The 27,219-nt window shown below is 41.4% G+C and overlaps 3 protein-coding genes across 3 annotated transcripts; 2 read left to right on the top strand and 1 right to left on the bottom strand.

Moving 5' to 3' along the window:
- Positions 1-1,423: 1,423 nt before the first annotated feature.
- On the top strand, positions 1,424-3,315 carry LOC140343232 (putative glutamine amidotransferase-like class 1 domain-containing protein 3B, mitochondrial). The gene is made up of 4 exons (XM_072429802.1): positions 1,424-1,583; positions 1,872-2,043; positions 2,386-2,587; positions 3,046-3,315. The coding sequence occupies exons 1-4, from the start codon at positions 1,476-1,478 to the stop codon at positions 3,236-3,238; spliced, it is 675 nt and encodes a 224-aa protein (XP_072285903.1). The 5' UTR covers positions 1,424-1,475; the 3' UTR covers positions 3,239-3,315.
- An 8,678-nt stretch (positions 3,316-11,993) lies between these two features.
- Positions 11,994-14,352, bottom strand: LOC140343321 (probable alpha-ketoglutarate-dependent hypophosphite dioxygenase). The gene is made up of 6 exons (XM_072429955.1): positions 14,159-14,352; positions 13,525-13,741; positions 13,355-13,446; positions 13,134-13,273; positions 12,737-12,841; positions 11,994-12,237 (listed from the first exon to the last, which is right to left on the bottom strand). The coding sequence occupies exons 1-6, from the start codon at positions 14,349-14,351 to the stop codon at positions 12,130-12,132; spliced, it is 855 nt and encodes a 284-aa protein (XP_072286056.1). The 5' UTR covers position 14,352; the 3' UTR covers positions 11,994-12,129.
- A 6,838-nt stretch (positions 14,353-21,190) lies between these two features.
- Positions 21,191-26,881, top strand: LOC140344082 (uncharacterized). The gene is made up of 9 exons (XM_072431003.1): positions 21,191-21,412; positions 21,507-21,614; positions 22,609-24,285; positions 24,547-24,646; positions 25,256-25,404; positions 25,613-25,725; positions 25,889-25,978; positions 26,059-26,181; positions 26,589-26,881. The coding sequence occupies exons 1-9, from the start codon at positions 21,364-21,366 to the stop codon at positions 26,787-26,789; spliced, it is 2,610 nt and encodes an 869-aa protein (XP_072287104.1). The 5' UTR covers positions 21,191-21,363; the 3' UTR covers positions 26,790-26,881.
- The last annotated feature ends 338 nt before the right edge of the window (positions 26,882-27,219 follow it).

The raw sequence follows: 27,219 nt of genomic DNA, 5'->3' as shown, positions 1-27,219 counted from the left end.
TGTATAAAGGTGCAGGTGAAAAGTGTAGGTGATTTAAAGAGGGGCCGAAACTTTGTAGTTGATTTGAGGAGGGGCCTGAAATGTGTGGGTGATTTGAGAAGGGCCTGGAATATGTAGGTGATTTGCTGGGGGGCCAGGAATGTGTAGGTGATTGGAGGAAGGGCCTGGAATGTGTAGGAGATATTAGAAGCAGACCTGGAATGTGTAGATGATTTGAGGAGGGCCTGGAATGTGTATGTGAATTAGAGAAAGGGGTCTGGAATGTGTAGGTGAATTAGGGAGGGGTTTGAAATGTGTAGGTGATATTAGAAGAGGGCCTTAATTGTGTAGGTGATTTGTGATGGGGCTTGGAATCTGTAGGTGATTTGTGGAGGGGATCTGGAATGTGAAGTCGATTTGGGAGGGCCTGAAAAGTGTAGGTGATTTGAGAAAGGGATCTGGAATATGTAGGTGATTCGAGGAGGGGGCCTGTCGTGTGTAGGTGATTTGTAAAGGTGGCCTGGAAGGTGAAGGTGATTTGTAAAGGTGGCCTGGAAGGTGAAGGTGATTTGAGGAGGGGCCTGGAAGGTGTAGGTGATTCGAGGAGTGAACCTGGACTGTGTAGGTGATTTCAGGAAGGGACCTGGAATGTGAAGTCGATTTGAGCAGGGGCCCGAACTATGTAGGTGACTTGAGAAGGCAGTCTGGAATGTGTAGGTTATTTAGGGAGGGGCCTGTATTGTGCAGATGATTTAAGGTGGGTCCTGGAATGTGTAGGTGATTTGAGGAGGGGACATGGAATGTGTTGGTGATTTGAGAAGGGGCCTGAACTTTGTAGGTGATTTGAGAAGGGGCCTGGAACGTGTAGGTGATTTGAGAAGGGGCCTGAACTTTGTAGGTGATTTGAGAAGGGGCCTGGAATGTGTAGGTGATTTGGGGATGGGCCAGATCCTCCATTTTGGTGAATGCCCCTCCCCCTTGTAATAACTTAATCAAGTTCTTCTGATACACACAAATAAAGATAACAACATAGAGAAATGCGGCACCATATGTACATTGCATTGCTAATCACACATGGAAATTGTGCTAAATCCTCTTCATATAATTACATGTGTCGGAATCACACTGTAAACTGCCTGTAATTGTTCCTGAAATAACAGAGATCTGGATAAAAGTAAATAACTTCCTCATCATTTCATAGATGGAGAGAATTGAGAGCTCTGTAAATGAGAGAATTTCTAGGTGTCCCTGTCATACCTGTGCTGTGTCATGTTATCATTTCATTTCCTCCTCGCAAAGATTAATAATTGAGTGAGGTTGGCTCTTCCTGGTGATGATGCAGCCAGGGAAATCCCAGATAGAGAGGAAATGCTGAGTGTCACCCCGCCTTCTCAGTCACGCCCTGCGCACACCTGTGTGCTGCATGTATAAAGGTGCAGGTGACACAGGCACTGCACAGTTCTCAGTCCTCTCTCTATACCTCCCTCTCGCTCATCATGTCCAGGAAGGTAGCAGTGATTCTCTCCGGTTGTGGGGTGTTTGATGGCAGTGAAATCCATGAATCGTCAGCAGTGTTGGTGCACCTGAGCCGGGCTGGAGTCCAGGTGAGACAACAGGAAGACATTCTGCTTTCTTTTCTCATATGTGTTGGTGTCTGGGTGTGTGTACTGGTGTGTGTGGGGGGTTCGGGTAACACAGCTGTGACAACAGGTATCACCATTCCTAATATATCAGATACAGAACCAGGAACAATGTAACTGGGAACACTTCGGACAGGAAGGTATGGAGTCCCAAGGTTTCTGGCAGGATCAGGGCAGAATAATGTTGATTTTAGATTCTTCTAGATATGTCTTGTGCCCCTCCATGAGAATTTCTTCTTTTTGCCCCCACAGTACACCGTCTTTGCCCCCAACATAGAACAGATGCATGTGGTGGACCATGTAACCGGACAGCCAATGACGGAGAAACGATGGGTACTTAAAGAGAGCGCTCGGATTGCCAGAGGAAAAATCACTGATCTGAAGGATCTGAAAGTCAGTGAATATGATGCATTGATCATACCAGGTACAGTGATCAAACACCCCGCAATCTGTAGAGGAATATACTTGTGGGTTGCCCGCCCCTGTCAGGCTTTTATTGGTGTCTCCGCAAGGGGTTGTCCCAGTGTCACCAGAACTGAAAGTGATAGGAATCCAATGTCATCGTTGTCACTAGAAAAGGAATAGACCTGTGTTGGTGACACCTGGAATCGTTTCCAACTTCCTGTTGTGTCTCTGGGACATTGGCAGGAGAAAGAAACCTGACAGAGGCTCGAACCCTCCTCTACCCCCCATAATACACTTTGCTGTCCCCCCAGAATATTTTGAAATCAGTCATGTGATTGTCGCCCATCTTTTGGTCCTCCAGGTGGTTTTGGGGTTGCTAAGAACTTGTCTTCATGGGCGGTTCAAGGGAAGGATTGCTCAGTTCTGAAGGCTGTGGAGGAAACGGTGAAATCTTTTCACGCCAGTAATAAACCAATCGGGTTGTGCTGCATCTCCCCGGTATTGGCCGCCAAACTCATCCCGGGCTGTGAGGTGACCGTGGGCTGTGACACAGAGTGTGAAAAGTAGGTGAATGTTCTATGTCTATGTATTAATGTACAGTGCTGTGTCCTATGTTGGCGATATAGAAATACTCTTTATTAATAATATTAATAATAATAATAACACCACATAAATAATCAGCCTGCAATCAGTGATTGGAGACGTTATTCATAAATACAATGTAACAACATTACAGTCACATGACCCACATGAAGCTCTTATTACTTCTTCATTATTCCTCCTCAGCTATATTTAAACCCTTCCTGCTCTTCCTCCTCCTATTATCACCCTAATGAGCTTTTATTTTCATCAGTTCAACGCTCACTTTAGTTTTTGGAGATTTTTTTTCACCAATCATGGTCCAGGAAATGTCTTTTCTTTCCTTGTGCCACCTATAGGCAATGGCCCCGGTGCCCGCTCCTCCCTGAGGGCTGTATAAAGCTGTATTTCAATTGGTTGATTCTTGTGATGTCATCCGCAGGTGGCCCCACGCTGGGACGGCAGCAGCTATAAAGCAGCTGGGTTGTAAACACGTCAACAAGCAGGTGAATGAAGTTCATGTGGACACCAAGAACAAGCTGGTGACAACCTGCGCCTTCATGAGTAACAGCCCCCTGCATGAGGTGTATGATGGCATTGGTGCCATGGTGAAAGCACTGCTGGAGATTGCATAGATTGTGCTTTGTATTCAGTTAATGGTGGAGCCATTTTTATTTATTTGTAGACAAAAATAAAATGATTTCATACATCATATCCTCGTCTGTTCATGTGTGCGGATAGGGGGTCATTGATATATGGGGGGGGGGTCAATGTATATGTAGGGCGTCATTGTATATACGTGTACATTTGAATAAAAACCCCATCTAGTTACCATAACACATAAAACAAGAAATTAAACCAAAGAATGAAATTCACATTTCTCCCCATGCAATATCCCTAAAATACAATCAGTCAAAAGAAATACCTGATAGGCAGAAATGACCATTCCAAACGTAATTCTTCTTCTCTAATCCAGACAGTTACAGGTTCTCCTAAGAACCCAACCCATGACCTTATTCTTAGCTGTTTCTTTCTGCACACCTAATATCCCCACCATACTCCTATCACTAAGTGTGTTCAGAGGAGCTCACAATCTAATGTCCTTACCATAGTCCTATAACTAAATATCCTCACAGGAGCTCACAATCTAATGTTGCCACCATAGTCCCATCACTAAATGTCCTCACAGGAGCTCACAATCTAATGTTGCCACCATAGTCCCATCACTAAATGTCCTCACCATAGTCCCATCAATAAACGTCCTCACAGGAGCTCACAATCTAATGTTGCCACCATAGTCCCATCAATAAACGTCCTCACGGGTGCTCACAATCTAATGTTGCCACCATAGTCCTTTTACTAAGTGTCCTCATTATAGTCCCATCACTAAGTGTCGTCAGAGTGTCCTCAGAGAAGCTCATAAACCTAATTTCCCACCATAGTCCCATCACTAATTGTCCTAAGAGGGGCTCACTATCCAATGTTCCCACCATAACCCTTTTAAAAAGTCTCCTCAGAGTAGCTCACAATCTAATGTCCCCATAATATTCCTATCACTAAGTGTCCTCAGAGGAGCTCACAAATGTCCTATCACTAATTGTCCTCAGTGGAGTTTATAAACTAATGTCCCCACCAGAGTTCTATCAATAATTGTCCTTAGAGGAACTCACAATCTAATGCCCCCACCATAGTCCTGTCACTAAATGCCCTCAGAGGAGCTCACAATACAATATCCCTACCATAGTCCTATTATTAAATGTCCTCAAAGGAGTTCACAATCTAATGCTGCCACCATAGTCCTTTTACTAAGTGTTCTCACCATAGACCCATTACTAAGTGTCCTCAGAGGAGCTCACAATTTAATGAGCACACCAATGTCCCATAACTAAGTGTCCTCTGAGCAGTTCACTATCTAACCTTCCTACTAAAATCTTTTTACTAAGTGTCCTCAGAGGAGCTCACAATCTAATATCCCCACCTAACTCCTATCACTAAGTGTCCTCAGATGAGCTCACAATCTAATGTCCTCACCATAGTCCATTCATTAAGTGTCCTCAGAGGAGCTCATAATCTAATTTCCCACCATAGTCCCATCACTAATTGTCCTAAGAGGGGCTCACTATCCAATGTTCCCACTATACCCCTTTTAAAAAGTCTCCTCAGAGTAGCTCACAATCTAATGTCCCCATAATACTCCTATCACTAAGTGTCCTCAGAGGAGCTCACGATCTAATGCCCCCACCGTAGTCCCATCACTAAGTGTCTTCAGAGGAGCTCACAATCTAATGCCCCCACCGTAGTCCCATCACTAAGAGTTCTCAGAGGAGCTCACAAATGTCCTATCATTAATTGTCCTCAGTGGAATTTATAAACTAATGTCCCCACCAGAGATCTATCAATAATTGTCCTCAGAGGAGCTCACAATCTAATGTCCCCACCATAGTCCTGTCACTAAGTGCCCTCAGAGGCGCTCACAATATAATTTCCCCTCCACAGTCCCATCACTAAGTTTGCCTCAGAGGAGCAAACAATCTAATGTCCTCACCATAGTCCCATCACTAAGAGTCATCAGAGGGGCTCACAATTGAATGCCCCCACCAAAGTCCTAACACTAAGTAACCTCAGAGGAGCTCACAATCTGATATTCCCACCATAGTCCCATCACTATTTGTCCTTAGAGGAGCTCACAATCTAATGTCCCCACCATAGTCCTATCACTAAATGTCCTCAGAGGAACTCAAAATCGAATGTCCTTTCTATATTCCCATCACTAAATGTCTCCCAGAGGAGCTCAAAATCTAATGTCCTCACCATAGTACTATCACTAATTGTGCTCAGCAAAGCTCACTATTCAATGTTCCCACCATAGTCCTATAACTAATTGCCCTTAGAGCAGCTCACAATCTAATTTTCACACTATAGTCCTATCACTAAGGGCCCTCAGAGCAGCTCACAATCTAATATCCCCTCCATAGTCCTAAAACTAAGTGTACTCGGAGTAGCTCACACTCCAATATCCTTACCCCAGTCCTATCACTAAGTGTCCTCAGAAGAGCTCACAATCTAATGTCCTCACCATCAGAGGAGCTCACAATCTAATGTCCCCACCATAGTCCTATCACTAATTGTCCTCAGAGGAGCTCACAATCTAATGTCTCCACCATAGTCCTTTTACTAAGTGTCCTTAGAGGAATTCACAATCCAATAGCCTCTCTGTAGTCCAATCACTAAGTGTACTCAGAGGAGCTTTTATTATCCTTATCCTAGTCCTATCACTAAGTGATTCGGACTCTGACTTTGCAGCACTAGGTCCCAGGTTCGATCCCGTCCCAGGATATTATCTGCATGGAGTTTGCAGGTTCTGTCTGTGTGGGTTTCCTCCGGGTACTCCAGTTTCCTCCCACATCCCAAAAACATGCAGTGAGGTTAATTGGCTTCTCCCTAACAATTGACTAACTCCCTTAGACTTAATGACATATGACTATGATAGGGACAATAGATTGTGAGCTCCTTTGAGGGACAGCTAGTGACATGACTATGGACTATGTACAGCGCTGTGTAATATGATGGTGCTATATAAATACTGTATAACAATAATAATAATAATAATAATAATAAAGTGCCCTCATAGGAGCTCACAATCTAATGTCCTCACCATTATCCCATCACTAGGTGTCCTCAGAGGAGCTCAAAATCTAATGTCCTCACCATAGTCCTATCAGTTAGTGTCCTCAGGAGAGCTCACATTCTAATGTCCTCACTATGGTCCCATAACCAAGTGTCTTCATAGGAGATCACACTCTAATGTCTTTACCATAGCCCCATCACTAGGTGTCCTCTGAGGCGCTCATAAACACCCAAAGTGTCCTCAAATGAGTTTATAATCTAAAGTTCCCACCATAGTCCTATAACTAAGTGCCTTCTGAGGGGTTTACAATCTGATGTCCTCTCTATATTCCCATCACTAAGTGTACTCAGAGAAGCTCACAATCTAATGTCCTCACCATTGTCATTTCCCTAATTGTTCTCAGAGGAGCTCACAAACTAATGTTGGCACCATAGTCGTTTTACTAAGTGTCTTCATCATAGTCCCATCAATACGTCTCCTCAGAGGAGCTCACAATCTAATGTTTGCACCATAGTCCTATCAATATTAACCCTTAGAGGAGGTCACAGTCTAATGTCTCCACCAAAGTCCTATCACTAAGTGTCCTCAAAGGAGCTCACAAACTATGGTTGCCACCATAGTCCTTTTATTAGGAATCCTCGCCATAGCCCCATCACTAAGTTTCCTCATAGGAGCTCACAATCTAATGCCCCCACCGTAGTCCCATCACTAGGTGCCCTCAGAGGAGCTCACGATCCAATGTTTCCACCAATGTCCTATCACTTATTGTCCTCTGTGGAGCTCACAATCTAATGTTCCCACCATAGTCCCATCACTAATTGTATTCAGTGGAGCTCACAATTCAATGTCCCCACTTTTGTCCTATTACTAAGTGTCCTAAGAGGAGCTCATGCTCTAATTTCCTCACACAGTCCCATCCCTAGGTGTCCTCAGAGGAGCCCACGATTTAAAGCCCCCGCTACAGTCCTAACACTATGTGTTCTCAGAGGAGCTCACAATAGTCTCATCACTCCCCATAGTCTCATCACTAAGTGTCCTCAGAGGAGCACACAATCTAATGTCCTCCCTATAGTCTCATCAATAAGTGTTTTCTTTTTTTTTTTTTTTTTTTAATTATTTTTATTAAATGATATCAAGGTACATACAGAGAAAAGAAAATAAAGTGGTCGTAACATACAGTTCAAAAAAGAACATACAGCAGGGTTAGGTTCTAACAATACATATCTTCAAGCTTGTGGCTTAACGGCCAACCACATAGAAATGATCCAGTGGTTCTTAGCGTCAGTGGATATCATATCCTCCATGTGATGTATATCAGTAACCCTTTGCAACCAATGTACTTCCGTCGGAGGGGCAGTATTCTTCCATAAGGCTGGGATACAGACCTTAGCTGCACTGAGAAGGTGTCTCAGGAGAGAGTTACTATAGCACCTGCAGGACATGTCCGAAACATGAAGAAGTGCCAGGGCCGGATTGCCCCTTATATCCACTTCTGTATGCTTTAAGATAATATTAGCTACCGAACTCCAATATAATTGCAATTTTGAGCATTTCCAGAAAACATGCAGTAACGTACATCTCCAGCAGGTGCTATCCAACCCTGGGAAAATCTTAGCAACCTTCACCGGTGTCCTGTACCAGCGAGTGGCCAACTTGTAGTTAGTTTCCTGATATTTGTTGCAAATGGACGCCTTATGACAGAAATGAAGTAACATATCTCTCTGGGCTTCAGTAAAACAAGTGTCCAAATCAGCTTCCCATTGGGATACAAATAAAGGGAGTTCTGGCGTATATACAAATTACAGGGTTTGATAGGCATGGGAAAGTGTGCCCCGTACAGGTTGACCAGTTGCACACAAGTCCTCTAGAGGAAGAAGCGATCGGGCTATTGCATTGGGCCGCGGCAAGGATCTCAGAACATAATTGAGTTGTATGTGGCACCAAGGCGACAATGAAGGGAGATCCCTTTCCTTTTGTAGGGTCGGAATATGTTGCCATTCCCCATTGTGCATGAAATGGGATAATCTATACACGCCCAAAGCACGCCATTGGCGAAATATTGAGTCAGTATGGCCTGGGGGGAATCCAGGATCGCCTTGAACAGAAGACATTTGAGACGGGTATATGGTTACGTTTTGAGAGGAGAAGTACTTAGTGACCACTTTCAAGGTCTCGCCAATCAATGGATGGGTGTACATTGCCGTCCTGGCCGCCGGTGTCAATCAGGCCAAGGCCATAGTCCTATTAGTGATATTCCTCTGAGGAGGTCACAATCTAATGTCTCCACCAAAGTCCTATCACTACGTATCCTCAGAGGAGCTCACAAACTAATGTTGCCACCATAGTCCTTTTATTAAGTATCCTCACCATAGTCACATCACTAAGTGTCTTCAGAGGAGCTAACGATCCATTGTTCCCACCATTGTCCTATCATTTATATTCCTCAGTAGAGTTTATAATCTAATGGTCCCACCATAGTTCTATTACTAAATGTCCACAGAGGAGCTCACAATCTATTGTCCCCATCATAGTTTTATAACTATGTGGCCTCATAGGAGCTCACAATCTAATGTCCTCACCATAGTCCTGTCACTAAGTGTCCCAAGAGGAGTTCATAATCTAATGTCCGCACCATAGTCCTAATAATAATAACCCTCAGTGGAGGCCACAATCTAATGTCTCCACCAAAGTCCTATCACTACGTGTCCTCAGAGGAGCTCACAAATTAATGCCACCATAGTCTTTTTTTTAAGAATCCTCCTCATAGTCCCATCACTAAGTGCCTCAGAGGAGCTCATAATCTAATGCCCCCACCATAGTCCCATAACTAAGTGTCCTCAGAGGAGCTAACAATCCAATGTTCCTACCATTGTCCTATCACTTATTGTCCTCAGAGGAGCTCACAATCCAATGTTCTCACCATAGTCCTATCACTAAATGTCCTCAGAGGAGCTCATAATCTAATGCCCCCACCATAGTCCCATAACTAAGTGTCCTCAGAGGAGCTAACGATCCAATGTTTCCACCATTGTCCTATCACTTATTGTCCTCAGAGGAGCTCACAATCCAATGTCCCCACCAAAGTCCTATCACTAAGTGTCCTCAGAGGAGCTCACAATCCAATGTTCTCACCATAGTCCTATCACTAAATGTCCTCAGAGGATCTCAAAATCTAATGTCCCCACCATAGTCCTATTACTTAGTGTTCCCAGAGGAGCTCACAATTTAATGTCCCCACCATAGTCCTATCACTAAATGTCCTCAGAGGAGCTCACAATCCAACGTCCTCACCATAGTCCTATCACTAAATGTCCTCAGAGGAGCTCACAATCTAATGTGCTCACCAAAGTCCTATTACTAAGTGTGCTCAGAGGAGCTCAGAATCTAATGTCCCCACCATTGCCCCATCACTAGGTGTCCTCAGAGGAGCCTATAATCTAATGTCCCCACCATAGTCACATCAGTCAGGTAAGATCATATTGCTGCAGTAAGGACATCACCTGTCCACCTGTGGGACCCCAACCCTTTAATTTTTATATTAACACACATAAGTGACCAGGGACACAGCCTGGTTTTCTGGTTGTCTCTGTCGGATGTTTCAGGTGAATCTTGTATCATATTATATTATCATTTTTAAGACCTTAGCACAGGAAAAGAATTTCATACAACTTCTGCTTTTCATTTGAATTTTTTATTTTTACATTTCATCTCATTATTAAAATGTTCAATAATAAAATACATAAATACCAGAAAAATCATATCCTAGGAATTGTACTGAGGTGCCCTGATTGATAACAATGAATAAATAATATTAAAGGGTTTTGATGAAGAAATTGGGGGCGTGGTTCTGGAAATGGTGATCTTCATCGGTTCCGGCCACCAGGACTGTTGCTGGGAAGGTCCGAGGACGTTCGGGATCCTGGAATAGAACGTGTGACTGTTAGTTCAGAGTGTGTAAAAACGTGTGTTACATGTTCAGTCTACAGACCCTGCCAACTACAATGGAACATGTGGGGGCTCCATGACTGAGGAGTTCACACTCTAATCTATTCACCACAGAGGAGCTTACAATCTAATGTCCCCATCATAGTTTTATAACTATGCGGCCTCAGAGGAGCTCACACTCTAATATCCTTACCCTAGTTCCATCACTAAGTGTCCTCAGATGAGTTTATAATCTAATGTTCCCTCCCTAGTCCTATCAGTAAGTGCCTTCTGAGGAGTTTACAATCTAACGTCCTGTCCATAGTCCCATCTTCAAGTGTACTCAGAAGTGCTCCCAATCTAATGTCCTCACCATTGTCCTATCAATAATTGTCCACAGAGGAGCTCACAAACTAATGTTGGCGCCATAGTCCGCAATGCACCTTGGCACACAAACCACAGCCAACTCCAAGAATCCTTTTATCAAGCTTTATTGTTGGCATAAAACAAGACAAGGGTTGTTCAGAGGTGGTCAGTCCGATAGGCGTGGTACAGAAGGGTAAAGCAGAGGCAGGTCAGGAACAATCCGAGGTCAGGGCAGGCAGCAGGCAAGAGTGGTCACAAACAATGCAAGGTCAGGGCAGGCAGGGTTCAGGCAGAATCAGGTATCAGACCGAGTTGCTATTGGCAACGACAACGGGTTAATATGAATCAACACAGAGAACGCACCCAAGCACTCTGTACACACAGAGGCTAATAGCGGGCAATGGTGTTCAGGACAGGTTCTCCTTAAATAGCCAGAGTGCCCAATGACCTTGCGCCACCTGGCATCATTTGATTGGAGGATAAATGAATCTCCTGCGGTTGATTGGCCAATCTAATGTCCACACCATAGTCCTATTAATAATAACCCTCAGAGGAGGTCACAATCTAATGTCCCCATCATAGTCCTATCACTAAGTGTCCTCAGAGGAGCTCACAAACTAATGCCACCACAGTCTTTTTATTAGGAATCCTCAACATAGTCCCTTCACTAAGTGCCTTAGAGGAGCTCCCAATCCAATGTCCCCACCATAGTCCCATCACTAAGTGCCTCAGAGGAGCTAACAATCCAATGTTTCCACCATTGTCCTATCGCTTATTGTCCTCAGAGGAGCTCACAATCAAATGTTCTCACTATTGTCCTATCACTAATTATTCTCAGAGGATCTCAAAATCTAATGTCCCCACCATAGTCCTATTACTTCGTGTTCTCAGAGGAGCTCACAATCTAATGTCCCCATCATAGTCCTATCACTAATTGTCCTCAGAGGAGCTCACAATCTAATGTCCTCACCATTGCCCCATCACTAGGTGTCCTCAGTGGAGCCTATAATCTAATGTCCCCACCATTGCCCCATCACTAGGTGTCCTCAGTGGAGCCTATAAAATCTAATGTCCCCACCATTGCCCCATCACTAGGTGTCCTCAGTGGAGCCTATAATCTAATGTCCCCACCATTGCCCCATCACTAAATGTTCTCAGAGGAGCTCACAATCTAATGTCCCTACCATTGCCCCATCACTAGGTGTCCTAAGTGGAGCCTATAATCTAATGTCCTCACCATAGTCACATCAGGCAGGTAAGATCATATTACTGCAGTAAGGACATCACCTGTCCACCTGTGGGACCCCAACCCTTTAATTTTTATATTTATTTCCATATTAACACACAGAAGTGACCAGGGACACAGACTAGTTTTCTGGTTATCACCGTCAGATATTTCACGTGATCTTCTATCATAATATATTAACATCTTAAAGACCTTAGCACAGGAAAGGACTTCATACAACTTCTGCTTTTCATTTGAATTTTTTATTTTTACATTTCATCTCATTATTAAAATGTTCAATAATAAAATACATAAATAACAGAAAAATCATATCCTAGGAATTGTACTGAGGTACACTGATTGATAACAATGAATAAATAACATTAAAGGGTTTTGATGAAGAAATTGGGGGCGTGGTTCTGGAAATGGTGATCTTCATCGGTTCCGGCCACCAGGACTGTTGCTGGGAAGGTCCGAGGACGTTCGGGATCCTGGAATAGAACATGTGACTGTTAGTTCAGAGTGTGTAAAAACGTGTGTTACATGTTCAGTCTACAGACCCTGCCAACTACAATGGAACATGTGGGGGCTCCATGACTGCTTGTCTAGTCACTTTTATTTTGTATAGACTGTGGAAGAATCAGAACCACAAATATATCACCAGATCACCTCACAATAAGATTGACTTTATTGATTCATGATAAACATGCAATTCTTTTTGAATCCGCGAGGTCCCAGCATCAGACAATCTGCTTGTGGTGATGTATTCGCTACTGATGGCTATGGTGGACAATATCAGTATTGTGTGATGGAAGTCTTTGGAATTAGAATTTCTGTGGGGTTGTTATTACAAGGATTTACCCCTACTTCCTGTCTTAGTGGCAACATTTGTATTAGACAGGAAATGAGGGCAATTCTCCAATAACAGTAGCTGAGGGGAAGTGGTGAACCCCCCAGATGTGATGGTCTATACATTGGTGGATTGCTGACCTGTATGGGGTAAGCTGTGGTAGGAACATAACGGATCACAAATCCACATCGTCTTCTCTCCGACATGTTTGGCTCACTGGCATGTACGGTCAATCCATCATGAACCTGCCGATAGACATAAGAAAAAAATGAATGTTGTACAGACTCTGCATACAGATAATGACAAAGAGTTGATTTAGGTCTATTCTAATTATGTGAATTATTCATGATATTACATTGTCCTACCTCACTAATATCATTTCACTTTATTCCTGACTTTCACTGACTTGGGGACAACAGTAGACCAGTATAAGAGCTGAGGGCTTTTGGGGAATCCACCAGGGGGCAGCATAGAGGTGGTGGGTTCATCCAACTCATGTATATATTACATTCGGTGCCATCACATTGTCCAACTTACCGACATCTGACCAGCCTTAAGGGGGCACTCAACCAGATCCTCAACCTTCACCAGGTGCTTTGGAATCTCCTGATTGGCTGTCAGCATATTCCCGGGAATCTCTGCGATTCTGTGCTCCAAAATTCCCAGCTTGTGGCTGCCTGGAGGGAGAAACATGGCAAGATGAAAACCAATGAACAATCTTCTTACTAATGAATAAAATAAACGGTCGGTGAAATTACCTGGAATGACTTGCAGAACTCCATTTTCAGCATCCACGTCATCGAACGCCAACCACACTGAAGCCACCGGTCCTCCCTCGAACCCCCAGTATCTGTAAGGGAATTTTAGTTGGATTGGATTTCTCATTGATTGATTCTCACCTTCCACAGACAACTCCTCATATACTTACTTGATATCCTGATGCCAGGCCACATATGGTGCTGTATTTTCTTTGTGTGGGACATCACTGGCGGGATATTTACAAATAAATCTGGAGTCCAGGAGGATGATGTTCGGGCCCAGCACAGCAGTGATCGCTTCCAGCAACTTTGGGTGGGAGGCTAAGTTCATCACCCATTCATACTCCAGGTGGATGTTGTGTAGATTGTACTGAGTGTACTCCTTGCCTGCAAAACACAAAAGTGAATGCTGATCTATGCAGAATGGCCGCCCTAAGTCTGTGCTGTCCCCATGCAGGCAAAGAGTCTTATAATAACCCCTTCCTTCAATTACCCTCTGCTACATTTAATTATCAAGACCAAAGGACATCCCCCATACTTCCAGGTACTTCCAGGTTTGGGGGGAGCATGTGACTCATTCCAGGTGACAGCATTGGGCCAATCAGCTTTGTCACAAAGGAAGTCCATGTGAAGGAAGGGAAGGTGGGTAAAGATGGGGTGGCAGGTAGGTATCTACTGAGGGGAGGGCATTGGGGGATTGTTTTGCCCCATTTGGTGAACCTTGACGGTTAAATAATATAAATGTAAAAAAAAAATAGTTTCCCATTCAGCACCAACCAATCACCAAACATCATGTAAACTCACCAAACTTCTCCTCCAGCTTCTCGTATTCCTGCCTGGCATGCAGCAGCTGCTTCTCATCCAGGACATGGATGGCGGTAAGGTAGCCATTGGCCTCATACAGAGCATTCATGTTCTTGGCATCGACCTTCATTGTGCCGCTGTCAGATTGCTGATGTTCCAATGTCTGAAGATGTGTGAGTGCAGATATCAGCATGAAGCTTCTTATATATCACATCTTGGAGAATTGCCTCACCTGGCTGCTATTTTAGGAGCGGAATCACCACTGAAATAACAAATATTCTTCCTTATTAGTTTCTGGGTAAGTAAATGAATAGCCTCAGGTGTTGTATTTAATGTCATACAAACATCAAATATGAATTTAAAACAAAAGGATTTCCTGCTTTCATTCTCTCTTCATGACTATGCGGTTATATATATATAAGTTTATTTTATTATTCAAAAAATAGGGACTGTATACATACAGACATTTACACACATGGATACATGCAGATATATTTACAAACATAGATACATTATACTTATATATACAACACACATTTGGACACATATAAATACATTTACACACATGTATATATATGGATACAATCAATATCTAAATTGTTAAATACACTCCATCTACTACTGTTAACACAATTATGCCTCATCCCCAAGGATATATGTTTATTTTATTATTCAAAAAATAGGGACCTTACGGGGCTGCAAAATATTTTTTCAGTTGATTAAAATATTTATTGATTAACATATCACATCAATTGTACATACACATTAAAATCCTTTAAAATCATATACATAAATCTCGCTGTATTCTTAATTGATCTTTGTTTATTTACTTTGGGAATCTTTGATCAATAAGAATACAGAGAGATTTATGTACATGATTTTAAGGGATTTTAATGTGTATGTACAATTGATGTGATATGTTAATCAATAAATATTTTTTTTATTGAAAAATTATTTTTCAGCCTTGTAAGGTCCCTATTTTTTGAATAATAAAAGAAACATATGTCCTTTGGGATGAGGCATAATTGTGTTAAAAGTATGTAGATGGAGTATATTCAACAATTATTATTGATATTGATTGTATCCATATATATATACATGTGTGTAAATGTATTCATATGTATCCATGTGTGTAAATATATCTTTATGTATACATGTGTGTAAATATATCTTTATGTATACATGTGTGTAAATGTGTCTGTATGTATACATGTATGTAAATGCACCCTGATATTCCCATCCTTCACTGTGTTGTATGTACAAGTATAATGTATCTATGTGTGTAAATGTATCTGAATGTATCCATATTTCACATGAATACCATATATACAACATCTTATCAATGTTTCCATCCTATTTTATACAAGGATCTCATCACACCAAATTTCAATATATATTTGATGTGCAAGCATATTTTATTGGTGGAAGGAAGAGAAAGATTGACAAAACTATTACATTTTATTGCAGCTCTTCTGATCCTACTTCCTCTGGTGATTGAGCAGAAAGTGAAAATAAATCCCTGCAATGGAGTCCTGAACAATTACAGAGTCTCCAACTTTTCCCAGCTTGAATAAATAAAATTAAAAAAAGTTTTGGTTGGATATAGAAGTCTATGTTCAAAGCCGTGAATCTGACATTCACTGAAATTTTGCCTGGTAGAGAATCTTCCAAGTCCATGAGTTTGTTTGGCAGTAGTTGATTGTCCACCAGGGAATGTTATAGCAAATGTCATATTCACTGCTTTTGAACAGACATAGACTTTATATCAAACAATTTGGATATGGAACCATGCACCATTCCCCCCCCAATACAAATGAATGTGGTGAGATAGAAGGAGGGATCGTGGCCGCTATACATGAATATCTATTGAGATATATTGACCTTGCACCCATTACAAACAACCCCAATATGAGATTGCATGACATCATAAAACGGCCCGTAAAAAGGTGGCTGGCTGAAATTCCTTGTGTATTTATTTCACTTTGATATTTCCTATCCTCTATTACACAAGCATAGAATTCAGAGGACTAAAAATAGATAGAAGCAGATAAAACAGCAATAAAATATGTAATTGCCATGTAAAAATAACTCCCCCATCAGCCATAAAGTTAAGATGAATGATTCACAGTCTTTGATGATCTCACAGATTTTGTATCCTATCCTTACATGATCTCTTATTACATTGAATATACATGGGGAGAAATCACACCTGGAAGGAAAATGGAAAACATGAGATTATGTAATTCCTGATTTACCTGATTATCAGGGAGGGCAAATACTGGGAGCGTGTCAAGTCACAAGAAAGGTGGAATTTCCAAATATATTAAAATCTTTTCTGTATACTGCACGTAGCCCTTTGTGAATATAGAAATACTGCAAAGGTCAGGGAAGATAATTTTTATTACGAGGCGCTCATGGTATTGCCGAACTTCAAAACGACATTTTCTATTTTGAGTTTGTGGAAATTTTTGTTGATGCAAAAATGACACATTTCCTCTTTAAAACTTATAGCACACAATGTGCCCAGTGCTGTACAACATGGCTGTGTAGATGAACAAAGCATGGCTCGCCGTGCCACCAATGCCATGTGATCACATGACTTTGTTTATAAGCTATGGGTTATCGTTGGGATTGGTGTTGGCTCTGATTTAGGTTCAGGATTGCCATTTGATAAATTTTTCATTTACACAAATACAAGTTTTTGACAACTGAAAGATACTTTACTATTTCAGTTGTCTTTGCAACAGTATCTAACAATGTGAGATGACAATTATATTACACTTGTATGTATAACACTATAAAAAAAAAGCACAAAAAGAGAGAAGAAATAAGATATAATCTCATGTTTTCCATTTTCCTTCCAGGTGTGATTTCTTCCCATGTATATTCAATGAAATAAGAAATCATGTAAGGATAGGATACAAAATCTGTAAAATAAACATCAACTAAATCTAAATGAAATGAGAAACATACTGCAAACTTCATTAGAGTAGGGGTTGGGGTAATAAAGTAGAATTATCCCTAACCCTAACCTTACAGTAAACAGAACTAAGGTGGTTTTTGAATGTTTCTTCTCTGGTTATTAGAGAAGCTCCTTCTAGTTATGGAGGACCTTTTTTTATACGTAACATTTCTAACCTCAAGCTAACCCTACCCCCAATGCTGACACATTAGCTAAGCCTAACACTAATAATAACCCCAATGATAACTCTAATGATAACCTTGACCTCTATGTTAACACTGACCTAAATACTTTCCCAACTGCCAAACCTAATGCCAAAATTAACACTGACCCTCGGGCAAACCCAAATCATTCCTCTCATCATGACCCTAATGCTGAACTTTAAACTAATGGTAAACCTAACACTATTAGTAACTATAACTCCAGTGTTGTCCCTAATCCTACTGGTAACCTTAATGATACCCTTGACCACAAATCTGACCCTAACTCTAATGTTAACCTTTGCCTTAATGCTATTATGAGTATACTCATTTAAACCATAATGCTGAGCCCTAAACCAAATGCATGTTACCCTAATCATAACCCTGACCCTATTGCTGAACATAATACCACTCCTATGTGACCCCTAACCCTACTGTAATAATAAATCAAATAATAAACTCAGTGCAAACTTTGACCCCAAACTAACTTTAATTCCAAACATGACCCTTATCCTAACCCCAAACCTCACCCCAGTGCTAATCCTAATATTCCATGTGACATATAAATACGTTGGACCCATCACCCTGACCCATGTAGCACACAATCCTTCTGGTGACATAGTTCATAGTTTTCTTCTGAAGCTCTTAGATTTGTCCACATTTATGAAATGAAATACTTTCATTGTTAGGTTATTATTTAGGATAATCAGTCAGATAACATTTTTAAAACTTTGGTCATTACCGCAGTACCACCATGTCAGATATTATCTCCTATTTACTAAGATGCTATCTTAGTGCCCTTACATTGTGAACAGGAGATTCGGTAGAGTAGAACAATTATCTAATTCCTGGAAAATGCAGAACAATTGACAATGAGTTGTGTTGAGCAATGTGAAAGTGTAGTATCTGTCACAGGTGAGTGCTGATTTCCTGTTGTGATTTTAGACATTTCTTATGTTACATAACTTTGTGACCTATGGATAAATCTGTATCTGTGTGTACCTGCCCACACCTATGGTATGTGGCTCACACCTGGGGCATTTAACCTGCTGTTTCCGCTCCCAGTACATGTGCAGGGTGAGACAATGTGCAATTCTAAAATATTTTTTTGTCTTGTTGAAAACCCTTCTAAAACATCTCACAGCAGCCTGTCTTTTACTTAAATTCCTTTTTCACAATTTAAGATATATAAATGAGTTCTCTACGGACCCCTTCCACATTGAGGAGAGTGGTATTAAATACCTGGGGCATTACTAGTTATCAGTTGTGTTTTTGTGTGAATCTGATTGTTTTAGTGTTTACTTTCCAGTCTGTTCCATAACAATTAATAGTTGATGTATGTTGGCACAGATCAGGGTAGTAGGGTTAGGGTTTGGGGTGTAATGTTAGTGAAGGGTAAGGACAGCAGCTAGGAGAGCAGGGTTAGGGGAAGAGGAAGGATTGGAGTGTTTAGATTAGCACTATGAGTGGGGTTAGGGAGAGAGTAAAGGTTGGGTTGATGTGGTAGTTGGAGTTGGGAAGGTAGGGTTGGGAGTTGAAGGTTAGAGGGATTAGAGTTAGGAAGTTAGGGCTAGTATTTGGGGTGATAGAAATAGTGTTGGGAAGGTAAGGCTGGGGTTTGGGGTAAAAGGGTTAAAATTGGGAAGGTAGGGTTAGGGTTTGGGGTAGTAGTTGGAATTGGGAAGGTAGGGTTAGGGTTTGGGGTAGTAGTTGGAATTGGGAAGGTAGGGTTAGGGTTTGGGGTAGTAGTTGGAATTGGGAAGGTAGGGTTAGGAGTTGAGGGTTGGAAGGGTTACAGTTGGGAAAGTAGGGTTGGGGTGGTAAGGTTAAATTTAGGAAGATAGAGTTAGGAGGGGAGGGTTGAAAGGGTTTGGGGTAGTAGTTGGAGTTAGGAAGGTAGGGCTAGGATTTAGGGTGGGGGGGGGGGGTAAGATTAGAGCTGGGAAGGTAAGGTTAAGGTATGGGGTGGTAAGGTTAGAGTTGGGAAGGTAGGGCTAGGAGTTGAGGGTTTGGAAGGGTTAGAGTTAGGAAAGTACGGCTACGGTTTGGGGTAGTAGGATTATATTCGGGAATGTAGGGTTAGAATTTAGGGTGATAGGATTAGATTTGGGAAAGTAGGGTTGGGTGGTAGGGTTAGATTTAGGAAGGTAGAATTAGGAGGGGAGGATTAGAAGGGTTAGAGTTGGGAAGGTGGGGCTGGGATTTAGAGGGGGGGTATGATTAGAGCTGGGAAGGAAGGGTAAAGATATAGGGTGGTAACGTTGGAGCTGGGAAGGTAGGGTAGGGGATTGGGGTGGTAGGGTTGCAGTTGGGAAGGTAGGGTTAGGAGTTGAGGGTTGGAAGGGTTAAAGTTAGGAAAGTAAGGCTAGGGTTTGGGGTAGCAGGATTATAGTTGGGAAGATAAGGTTAAGATATAGGGTGGTAGGGTTAGAGTTGGGAAGGTAGGGTTAGGGCTTAGGGCTTAGGTTGGTAGGGTTAGAGCTGGGAAAGTAGGGTTAGAATTTGGGGTGGTAGGATTAGAGTTGGGAAGGTATGGTTAAAGTATAGGATGGTTGGGTTAGAATTGGGAAGGTAGGGTTAGGGGGGGGGGTGGTAGGGTTGGAGCTGGGAAAGTAGTGTTAGGATTTGGGGTGGTAGGATTAAAGTTGGGAAGGTAGGGTTAGGGTTTGCAGTAGTAAGGGTAAAAGTGGGAAGGTAGGGTTAGAAGCTGATGACTGGAAGGGTTAGAGTTAGGAAAAGAAGGCTAGGATTTGGTGTGGTAGGGTTAGAGCTGGGAAGGTAGGGTTAGGGATTGGAATGGTAGGTTTATAGATGGGTAGGTAGGGATAGGGATTTGGGTGGTAGGGTTAGAGCTGGGAAAGCAGGGTTAGGATTTGGGGTGGTAGGATTAGAGTTGGTAAGGTAGGGTTAAGCTATGGGATAGTAGGGTTAGAGTCAGTAACGTAGGGTTTGGGATTGGGGTGGTAGGGTTAGAGCTGGGAAGGTAAAGTTTGGTTTTGAGGGTTGGAAATGTTAGAGTTAGTATAGTAAGGCTAGGATTTGGGGTGGTAGGGTTAGAGTTAGGAAAGTAAGGCTAGGGTTTGGGGTAGTAGGGTTAAAGTAAGGAAAGTAGGGCTAGTATTTGGGGAGATAAAGTTAGACCTGGGAAGGTAGGGTTAGCATTTGGGGTGGTGGGATTAGAGTTGGGAAGGTAGGGTTAAGAGTTGAGGGTTGAAAGGGTTGGAGTTAGGAAGGTTGGTCTTGGATTAGCGTGGTAGGATTAGAGTTGGGAAGAAAAGGGCTAGGAGTTGGGGTTTTGAAGGGTTAGAGTTGGGAACGTAGGATTAAGGTATGGGATTGTAGTGTTAAGATTAAGGGCTAGGGGAGGTTTAGGAGGTTTACAGTTGGTTGGGTAGAGTGAGGGTTGGGGGTGGGAAATGAGGATTATGGTGTAGCGTTATAGTTTGGCTTGACTGTTTTCTTGTTGGAATGAATAGGGAATGCACAGTATATTTGCATAGACGCCAAATTTGGTAAAATTTGATGAAATCTCACAATTTGTAACGGATTGTTTTTGGGTAAAAGAAAACTGAATTCTGCTGCCCTGTGTACAATTAATTCCCATAAATGAATATCCAATCCTATATAGGTGATTGTGTATGCCCAGACTGGATAATTCTGAACAATCGTCAGTAAGTGTCAGAAAGACATTGTACCGGTTGACTAAGCTGTATAAGGAAGGTGAATTACCTGACACAGTAAACTACAGGGGGAAACCCAGGCACAGGTGCTGAGGGTGTGACAATGACATCATATAAACTCACTACAGACTCTCAGCACAGGTCAGGTTCTTTTTCTGAGCTCTCAGCATAGAGCAGGTTAACAGTCCCAGGTACAGGGCAGGTTTTCAGTTTGATCCCTCAGTACAGGACAGGTTTTCAGTTTGATCCCTCAGCACAGGGCAGATTCTTGGTCTCAGCCCCTGGTACAGGGTAGGATTTTCCTTTAAACCCTCAGCACAGGGCAGGATTTCAGTGTATGCCCATTGTGTGAAGGTGATCATCATGGCAGAGTCGCTGTATCTCAGTGTCGGTGTTCTGGCAGTCGGTGCAGGTATTTCACCCCTGATATTAACCCATTATGTTCCAAATTGTTTCACCTTTATTGCATTGAATATTGGAACTTATTCTTTCTCATATATTTTTAGGAAGTTTGCTGCTGGCCACACATCATTACAGCTCAGCTGCACCTGTTATCCCTTCTTCAGCCCTGGGCATCCTTCTTCTGATCCTAGCTGCAGTCCTGGCATATGCAGGTAAGTGAAAAACATGACAAATATCATCACTAAATGATTAAAGACTGTTCACTAAGGTCAGTCACCCAGTCATGTACAAGGTACAATTTACTGGGACAATACTTTTTCATGTTACTAGAAATGTATTTGTATTTATATCATGGAGGACTGGGTAGAATATTACTGAAATATCTGCAATCTGAGAGCAGAGAGAACTTGATGTATTATTTCCAACACTCAATAAAATAGATAAGTAATACTAATAGATGAAAGATGTATATATTGCTGAGAATGAATGCCTGGGTGAATGATTGGAGTGATCACATGCAGGTCAGATGTATACATCAGATATGATATATCTAGCTGTCTGGCTACAAGTCATTATAATCATCATGGTCCTGTTGCTTCCATTTCTGTATTTGTTACATATTTAATGCTCATTCATTCTTATAGCATGTTAGCTTAGAACAAATCTATCATGGAAACACATTGCAGCAGTAGAAAATATTGTTAATATCAATATTGTCTTGCCCTTTGTGTACTCTTTGCCAGTAACGTAGAATGTTGCTGGATATTTTTCCTTTGTCCATTCTACCTGTATACTCTATATCTATTCCTTAGGCTGGTTTACCAATTTCTAGTTGGACCATGTCTGTATAATGTGTGTTGAAATAGTTACTCGGGCAGAAGTCCATGTGCCAGGGTGACAACACAGAATAGGAAAACATAGGGTTGTCATTCTTTAAAAAGGGGGCTTTTATGGCAGAATAACCAGGGATTTCTTAGTGAAATTTGCAGATATTAAAAAAAGTGAAGAGTTTTATAAAGCCAGTAACTTATTGAGGATAAAAAGAGATCAGTTGGGATTAAATGTAGGGTACAGTAATTTACTTACTAAGGCTGGCTGGTAAACCTGTGCATGCTCACCTCTCATCATAGGGTTTATTAGTATATCTATGTAGTTTTTGGGTTGTATATGTATTCTTATTTATTTAGTTTCTCTTATATCTTTTAGGGGTGCGGAAAATCCGAGGGAATGTATCGCTATGGGTCACCTTCTTTTGGACGGTGTCAGCCATGTGGTGCTCCTCAGGAATCATCCAGCTCCTGGAAGGAAATCATGTCCTTGCTGTCTCTGATATGAGAAACGCCATAGTCCCTGGCATCTTAGCATTCTTCCTGGGGCTGCTGATTATTGGCATTGTGGGGATTCTCCATGGGGAGGTTGTCTTAGCTTTGATGGCTGTTGCACTTTCCTTGTCAGGCATTCATGAAGTTGTTTTATTCTATGACACCGGGGTGGGTTCTTCTGCTGTTGCATGTAATTATTTGATTGTCACCTTGATCAGTTTATACTTTATTGTTGGTAGGTTGTTCTACGGTGTCAGTAAAGTGAGTTTACCTGGCACAGATCTCCGCAGTGTTAAGGAGAAAGAAAATGGCTCATCCCAAAGCTCAGCCATCATGGCGTTCACAGCCACGTCAATGATCCTCAATATGGTGGCCTCCAGTGTGTTTGCCTGCAAACTTCTGGGAATTACTAACCAGCTATTTGTTGGTCACGTGCCATGGCTTTGGATGGCAGCAGTTTACCAAACTGGTATCTGCATTCTGTCATACCGTTCGTTTTTCACGCTAGACGCCACACATTTTGCCTTTTTTTCCATTCTGAGATATGCAGAGGGATTCTCATTGCTGTATCAGATCCTAAATATCAATGTGTTAAATTACCCCCCGTCATTCCTAGTGGTGTTTGCCATTCTATTTTTTGTACTTGCCATTTTTACCTGCTTTCAAAGTCTTGCCCATTCAGCCTATTTACTTTTCTTTGTTGCCTATTGCATTGCATTAGCCTGCAACTCAAGTGGATTTTTCCATGGAGGATCCCAAGGTGTCAATGTGGCCATATACATTGTATCGGCCTTTATGTTGCTGATCGGCCTGTACAATTCCAAATTCCAAACAAAGATCCCCACTGGAGAAGGCACCATTAGAAAACTGTTTCTTGGAAATACATATTTCAAGCTTCGTCAGTATAAAGACGTCCATGAACCCTTCCTTGGCCATTCCAAGTATGGTGACGCTGAAGCCTTGGCCTTCGCTGCCAGCATCTTGGCTGTTTTTGCCATGACAGTGCCAGGCAATCCCGCTGACCCTTTAGTCACAGTTGTCCTGCCATGGGTTGTAGCTGCTGGCGGGATTTATAATCTGATTTGTGGTGCAGTTGCCTATTCTCGTGGTAAGACACTGGAAAGTAGCGCCTTCATCTTATATGGGGTCATGTGGGTCATTTGGGGAATTTCTAGATACAGTGGCATTTATATTACCAATAGAGGCTTCAATACAGCAGTTGGCATTATATGTTTCATTCTTTTTAACACTTTCATTGTTTTCGGCACCTTTTTCCTATCTAAAGCTTGGTTTGTATATTCCCTTACCTTCCAATTAATCCTTATCAGCTTCCTCCTTGATTCAGTCAATGCTCTCCCAATAGGCTATGATATCGCCGTTACCATTATCTTTGGCATTGTTGGCTTTTACTGCTTTCTTGCAACACTCTTCAACAGCACCATTGAGACTCCCCAAATACCATTCGGCAGCCCATTTATTAAGATTAGTAGCTTCTCCAATGACAGATCAAAGTGCCCCCATCTGGTTGCCTCCAGGACCAGCTCCGTCAGACAAATAGCAGGTAAGAGAATAAAAGGTGATATTTCAGTTCTGTATGTTGTTATATAAAAAGTTTTATATACAAATATAGATACATTGATTATCAGATATAAAGGAAATCGTTAGAAATTAAATCTCTGCTAGATTCATGATCTTTAGAATCAATTCCAGCTACACAAATCAAATAGTGGTAAAATATTAGAAATATTTTGAAATCAGAGAAATTAAAATCTTTTGATTGTGATATAAATATATATATATTTGTTGTTGTGTTCTTTAACAGAAATCATGAAAAATGGGGGAATTTGTGGCATTCCCACTGACACTGTCTACGTATTGGTGGCAGCCTGCAATCAACCTGAAGCGGTGGAGCGAGCGTACAAGTAGGTGAAATTATTATTACACAGTATTTATATAGCGCCAACATATTACGCAATGCTGTACACACATAAAGCAGAGCTATAAGAATTAATTTAATAAATGATGATGGCTCAGCTATGAGCATCTGATAGCACAGTAATCAATGCTTTCTACTATAATCAAATATTTGCAAGATATTAGAAATATTTTGAAATCATAGAAATTAAAATCTTTTGATTGTGATATAAATATATATATTTGTTGCTGTGTTCTTTAACACAAATCATGAAAAATGGGGGAATTTGTGGCATTCCCACTTGTATAGTATCGGCCAACACTCACTGGTGATAAAGTTCTCCAAACTTTTAAGATGGTTCCTCAGAGATTGGAATTTTCAGGTCCTCATCCCCTTTTCTGTTCAGTTCTGGGCGTAAGCCATAGAAGCATAAAATTCTGAGGGTGCAATTCCTTTATTCTTTTTTCTGTTAATGGTATTACCTGCACAATCTCCGCGTTGTGGGGAGGGTTCTGAAATGGGATTTTTGTAGCCCCCCCATAACTTTACATCCCACTCATATTGGAAGAATTGCTTTGGGGTTTTATATTTATCTTTTCTGTTCTTTGATCTGCAGGACAAAACGCCAAGCTCAGGACCGGCCGATGTCTCTGTGGATTTCCAGCTTACAGCAACTAAAACCGGCCAAGCATTTGTTCAGCTCTTTGTTATGGGACTTCATGGAGGCGGCTTGGCCTTCATCCATCAGCCTGGTGATCCCAAGAGGTAACCCTAGACCTAAAGATCAGCCCAGACTAAAGAAAACAGAGTTAGATTATAGGAGAATGCGGGTTCATTTCTCTTCATGGCTCTGCAATAAATCTTATTCTATATAATATAATGAGTAATATATTGGTCCATGATGATGAACCTGTGCCAGCCATTTACTCCAAGTATTGTATATACATTGTAATGACACATGCTTCCTTTATAGGACCTTGGCTGGATGTATTGGGTGCTAAGGATTCTTCACAATACATAGGAACCCCCCAAAGCATCGCCATAAGAATCCCAGACTGCACAGTGACTACACATCTCATCGACATGGTAGGAAGAAATTCAATTATTTAATGTGAGACTATCTGAATTCATATTGAAGATGAAATGCTTATAATTGTAAAAGATTTCTTATAAAATTTTATTATAATGCTATGAACCTGATAAACGACATGGAGGAAATGACTGATCACTCAATGTTCATCATTTATAGGTGGGTCCGATTGCAGTGACTTCAGCCAATCCGTCGGGTGAAGCAGATACAACCCACCACAACCAAGTCTATGCCAAGCTAGGGGATAAGGTGAGCCCGGAATTGGGGTGTACCCCCAACCCTTAGATATACAATAGACAGGCGGATATTGACACCATTTGTGGTTTCAGGTCGATGGAGTTTTGTGTGATGGAGCCTCCCCAGAAAATATTGCTTCCACCGTGGTTGATTGTACAAAATTGGAGTCTGGGGACATTGCATTCTTCAGAGTCGGAATTGTCCCCAAATCTCAGGTAAATTTCATTCAGATTACAGACAGACAAACTGACAACTCATATTATGTCATAAAATCAAATATACGAAAAGAATGTCATGTACAATAGTTACAAAGGACCAAAAATATGACAAATCTGCAGGGACCAAAAGTGAATCCTGACAACACAATAAGTTTCAACAATCAGTAAGCAAGTGAACATGTGACATGTCTAAGAAGTTGCTCGTGGGCGTGGTCATGTCACCCATGGCACTTATAAAGAGGGGTAAAATGTGTCACTGGCTGTACAGGGACAATATTGAATGTGGCATACAGCATATCTACTTCTCAGCAAGATGCATTTTAGGGTATATAGTTTCATGATGAATGTGAAAATATTCTGTAGTGCCTGAACTCTTCCTGAATTCTGATATTTTCTGTTTGCAGGTTCTGCAGATATTAAGTCGTGTTCAGGAAAAGCACTCACTAGGTTACATCAATGCCTCCTTCGCTCATTCCACAGAAGATCTCACAGGTCAGGTAATGGAACCCAATGACCAACCAGATGAGACAACAGAGAACCAAGATGGCAGACATCAGTCACATGTTAATGGCGGCTTTACCATGGAAGAAGAATCATCACATTGATAATGAATTTATTGAATATGACTCATTGCTGTGTAAATGTTCTGTTTATATTTATTACAATTTTATTGAGATTAATAAATTATTATTTTATATTTTGAGTCTCTGATTTTCTGTGATCAATATGTGAAAGTTAGAAAAGAATTTACCTTCAATGAAGCTCAAATAAAAACTATTTGGATTAAGTAAAAAAATGCACAAAAAAACCCATAAAATGTTCCAGAATGAATCCAATGCGTTTCACTGAAAACATAAATTCGACCTCTTTAGGGCAATAAAAATATTCTGCACATTACACACCATGTTCTGCTTTTATTATCCTTCTGAATGACATCTTTTCTGCAAAAGGAATTCACCCAGAAATCCAGCAATCCAGAAATCCAGCAATCTTCACCATGGACAATACCTGGAGAATTTATTGTTATCCCTAAAA

The sequence above is a fragment of the Pyxicephalus adspersus genome, chromosome Z (genome assembly GCF_032062135.1).
Source record: "Pyxicephalus adspersus chromosome Z, UCB_Pads_2.0, whole genome shotgun sequence".
In the NCBI taxonomy this organism is placed as follows: domain Eukaryota; kingdom Metazoa; phylum Chordata; class Amphibia; order Anura; family Pyxicephalidae; genus Pyxicephalus; species Pyxicephalus adspersus.
This window is presented reverse-complemented; position numbering and strand designations above follow the sequence as displayed.